The sequence below is a fragment of the Triticum dicoccoides genome, chromosome 5A, assembly GCF_002162155.2.
Source record: "Triticum dicoccoides isolate Atlit2015 ecotype Zavitan chromosome 5A, WEW_v2.0, whole genome shotgun sequence".
Classification (NCBI taxonomy): Eukaryota; Viridiplantae; Streptophyta; class Magnoliopsida; order Poales; family Poaceae; genus Triticum; species Triticum dicoccoides.
Window position 1 is genome coordinate 654,243,119 of NC_041388.1, and position 4,574 is coordinate 654,247,692.

The 4,574-nt window shown below is 49.0% G+C and overlaps 1 protein-coding gene across 1 annotated transcript in view; it reads right to left on the reverse strand.

The window, feature by feature from the left end:
* Positions 1 to 2,613: 2,613 nt before the first annotated feature.
* LOC119303782 (protein trichome birefringence-like 33) overlaps positions 2,614 to 4,574 on the reverse strand; it is a 3,139-nt gene continuing 1,178 nt past the window's right edge. Inside the window, exons 3-4 of the mRNA XM_037580928.1 lie at positions 3,380 to 3,751; positions 2,614 to 3,278 (exon numbers count right to left, since the gene is read on the reverse strand). Of these exons, the coding sequence (XP_037436825.1) occupies positions 2,759 to 3,278; positions 3,380 to 3,751 (892 nt within the window). The 3' untranslated portion in view covers positions 2,614 to 2,758. The remainder of the gene's footprint in view (positions 3,279 to 3,379; positions 3,752 to 4,574) is intronic.

Genomic DNA, 4,574 nt, shown 5'->3' on the forward strand with positions numbered 1-4,574 from the left:
GGGGGAGGGGGGGGGGGCATATTTGAACGCCGACGGAAGGAAACACTGTGGTAGCGGCAGATAAGGGGCGGACAAAGAGCAATTAAAGTCTCCCAATTTAATGTAGTCTAATGGCCGACGCTCCTCTAAATCTGCCTGGTGTAAGAAATGCTCCATTAATGCCCATGGGAGCATAAATAGTCTGATATTGATATTCTTTACTCTAGAAACACCTAACAAATTATTTGCTAGATTCATACACTCTAGAACAGCCTATCAAGTTTCATAGATATTTAAGTCTATTATGGAAAATGATACATACACATACATACCGAGATAATATTAGTTTCTTAAGATTTAGAGTAAAATCCGTTGAAAAATGACAGTGTTCTAAACACCCAAAACTAGAAAATGGGCAAAATACCATCTCAGCTTGGCAGACAAATTTGTATTTTGTTTGTATGTATAAGAATTTCATGAAAAATATGTACATTAGTATAGATAAGTCTATTTACAATTTTAACTCGACTAATTATACCAAAAACATGATATTCCAAATATTAAAATTGAATAACTTCAGTCAATAAAAATAATATACACCTTTCATGACAAGATGAGTTAACATGAAGTACAAAAGTTTAGTATAAATAAGCGAGTCGCACAAGAAACCAGTGCACCGTAGGTAGGCAGAAAGATATCACAAGGTAGCAAATACCATATAGAAAAAAGGGAAACAGGCCCACAAAATTTTTATTCTATTAATCGTCTTATTATTTAACCGGCAGATTAATGCCTTGCATATTGGTCGTTCGAGCATTAAGTGAACCCTAATTCGAAGAAATTTTAAACTTAGTCTCGCTTGATTATAATGAGGCTACACGATCCAAAACATCGAAAAGAGAAAAGGTGTTTACTTATTTACTAGTTGATATAAATGGGAAAAATCCAAGTTAATTATGCAATTATGATGCTCATGTAATGTTGATGATTTCATGATGGTGCGAAAATAAAATAACAAACAATTTCTTATTTGGAAAAAACCCAAGGCAGTTGATGATTTCATGACGGTGCTAACATGTCGCTCATAAGAGAGGGAAACGACCGGCAACATTTTTATTTTGTAAATCATCTTATTATTTAACTGACGGTTATAATGCCTGGCATATTTTATTTATCGGTCGTCAAACGAACTCTGGTTCAGACAATAGTTTAAAGGTTGTCTCGCTAGATTATAATAAGGCCACCCGATTCATCCCAAGTCAAATCAGAGACCATTTGAAATTGATTTAGGAAATATCTCCATTTACTAAATAAACAGAGGGTTTGCATTACGGGTGATAGCTCGGCTAGCTCATTGTGAAAAAAATCGGGTTACTGCCAAACATCACAACAAGGTCGAGTTAGTCTGGTGGTCAGTCTCAATCCAGAACATAGAAAAGAGAAAGCGGTTTACTTATTCATCATTTGACAAAATGGCAAAAAATCCAAATTAATTGTTAGGATGCTCATGTAATCGGGTCACTGCCAAACATCATTATGATGCTCATGAAATGTTGATGATGTCATAATGATGCAAAAAATTGCAAACAATTTCTTGTTTGGGGAAAACTCAGGGTTGTTACACGGGAGCTCGAGCTCTCTGTCGTCCCCTGTCACCGGACAACGCAATGCGTATGACGGCGCCAACCTGTCATGCTCCGCACGCTCTGCGTAGGTGTAGATCCGCCACTTGTCACACCCCTCTCCCACCCCTCTGACCTCGCACCGAAGGTGCGCGCTCCACGCCGCAAGAGATAGCGAGTGAAGGAGAGGGTGGTGGCGGTGAAGGCAAGTTCCTCCCACAGATCCCGCGTGTCTGCGACCGCGCCGCTCGTCGATCCGGATAAGCGGCTCTTGCACGTGGTGTTGCATTCGCCGATGTCCACAACAGAGACAGACACGAGGTGCCCGCAGTGCAAGAACACGAATGCACTCCAAGTCAGCACCGAGCAGTCTGAGTGCCTCGCGACGGAGAGGGTGCCTGTCGACGCGTAAGTGGCTCGGCTCACGAAGGAGCAGGCGAGCGCTGCCCATCGTCTCACTGACAAACATGTCGTCCTCGCTCGGCGGGGCACGATGAGCACCGACAACGACGCCCCTTCGGCCGCCGACGCCTACGCGGAGTACTACTACCACCACTCTCGTGGCCGCAAGGAGAAGGGACCGGCGAGGAAATGATGATGTCCAGCGCCCCCTCGGTTTAGCTATGTTTATCTATGTATCTAGATTCGTGTGATGAACTTTTGGGCCGGAATGTACAAAACTGTATGCCGAATAAGTATGGTCCGTGCTATGTTTCTGTTGTCTGAATGTTGATATGTTGATCTACATACTTTGCATCAACTTGCATCGCTAATATGGATTTGGGGGCCAGATGTAAGGGCCTAAGGGGGATGACTGCTGACATGGAGACATGAGGGGTGACCGGCGGATGCGCCCGAACACGGGCATTTAGGTTTAAGGATTTGTGTGAAGTCCATTTGTAGATGTCCTTAACAATATTTTCTACCGTTGGAGGTTTTCAGCGTTTCCGTGGCCTGTACGTGCCAAGCAAGCCCATGAATCGCATCCAACGTGTAAGGGGACAAGATCCGGTGAGGAGAGCAGGGAACACACATTTAATCACATTTTTTGCCAAAAAAGGGAACGAATTATAGCCATGGCGTCCACACGACGCAGCACGCCGATCGCAACGACACTGTACGATGCATGTTAAACGACGACGATCGACGAGGCTGCGTCAGAGCGCCTGGTCGCTGGCGGGGAAGAAGATCTTCCAGTAGAGCAGCTCGTTCCAGGCGTCGGGCACGCCGGGGAGGCACCAGTGGGTGCAGTCGGCGTAGCTCTTGGGGTCGGCGAGCTGCTCCTTGGTCGGCGGCGCCCACTGCTCCCGGTACACCTGCGTGTGCGCGTCCCGGCGGTACTCGGACATCTGCGTGACGTTCACCACGCCCACCGGCACCCTCGCGGACGCGCCCAGCACCTCGCCGGTCACCCGCAGCATCGCCTTGCTCGTGCTGCCCCAGTAGGACGCGTCGGCGATGGGCTTGGTCTGGCCGTGGCAGTTGCTGCCCTCCGCCTCGTCGCCCCAGAGCTGGCCGCTGGCGTGCGTGGGCGACGCCGTGACGAAGAAGACCCGGGACTTCTTGGGGTCCACGTTGCCGTCCAGCCAGCGCACCACCTGGTGCAGCACCAGCCTGTAGGCCTCCTCCGCCCCCATCTCCACGATGTCCTTGCTCATGTCGTTGTCGGCGCCCCTCCTGCGACCAACCATGCATACAGAAGAAGATCAGAGCTTCGTTCCGATCATCAAAGTGATCTTGATCATGGTTGATGTGGAGATGTTTGTTCGGCGGCTTACAGAATCTGGATCTTGTCTCCGGTCATCCACCAGAGGTAGGAGTTGAAGACGAGGACGTCGGCGCCCTTCCAGAAGCGGGAGTGGCGGTCCATGGGGGCGCCGCGGATGACGCGGTCGTTGAGCTGGTGCTCGACGCCGTCGTCGGCGTTGGACTCGGCGAGGAGCGGCGCCCAGTAGAACTCGATGGTGGCGTCGTAGGCCTTGGCCCTGAAGATGCTGAGGGCGTCGACGGTCTCGAAGGAGCTTGAGCCCTCGGGCATGGCGCGGTGGAGGAGGCAGAGCAGCGACACGTACTGCGCCCGGTTCAGCGCGTCGCCCACGAACAGCATCCGCTTCCCGCGCAGCATCTCCAGCATCACCGTCGCGTTGAAGCTGCAGCACGAGAATATTTTCTTCTTCTTAGAACATCACTTTTACGTTGATAAAATCAGAATATGAACTGAGATGAACCACAAACAAATCAACCAACAACACGTAACATGTCGCTCCGAATCTCTGAACCAACCCCAAGTGATTTTCATGCAAGTCTTTTAGGGGGAATGTTTGCCAATTTACCGTGAAAGAATGTCCACTCAAAAGTCTAATTATTCATCAAACTACTAGATCGATCAGCGTAGCGAGTGCAACAACTGCAGCTGAGTATAGCTAGTTGACCTGTACCTCCCGTCCCACCCAACCCTGCCGCATGAGCCAAAACATTTTGGACAGCGAATCACCGCTCAGCATTTCCCCAAAAGACTGGCTGTGCAATGAGCCAATGAGACCTCAGAGCCATGACATGCACAAGACACTATTGGGATTTTGAATCCACCAACGTTGATGGACCTCGTTTCGTTTGTCTGCACGGCGTGCATGTTTGGCATCTGGACCGAAGCCATGCACAGCCACCAAGGCGTGCCCCTGGCTTGCCACAGTTTTGGGGTAGAGCAAAAGTGCGGAATCCGCAGCAGTTTGGCAGCAATTTTTGTTAATTTGCTCTGTTAAAATTGCGGCTAGAACGCAGGCACGTCCCCGACAATCGGTAGTGCTAGCTCCTGCATCACGTGAGCACATATAGACACACACAAGGATCATAACTAACCTCTTCACGATAATCACCCAGCAGCAGTACCTCCTCGCCGTTCATTACTAGCAGTACAGTGCTATAACGGCTTTGAAGTTTTGAATCTTTGAGCTCTACTGCTGAGTAACTTGT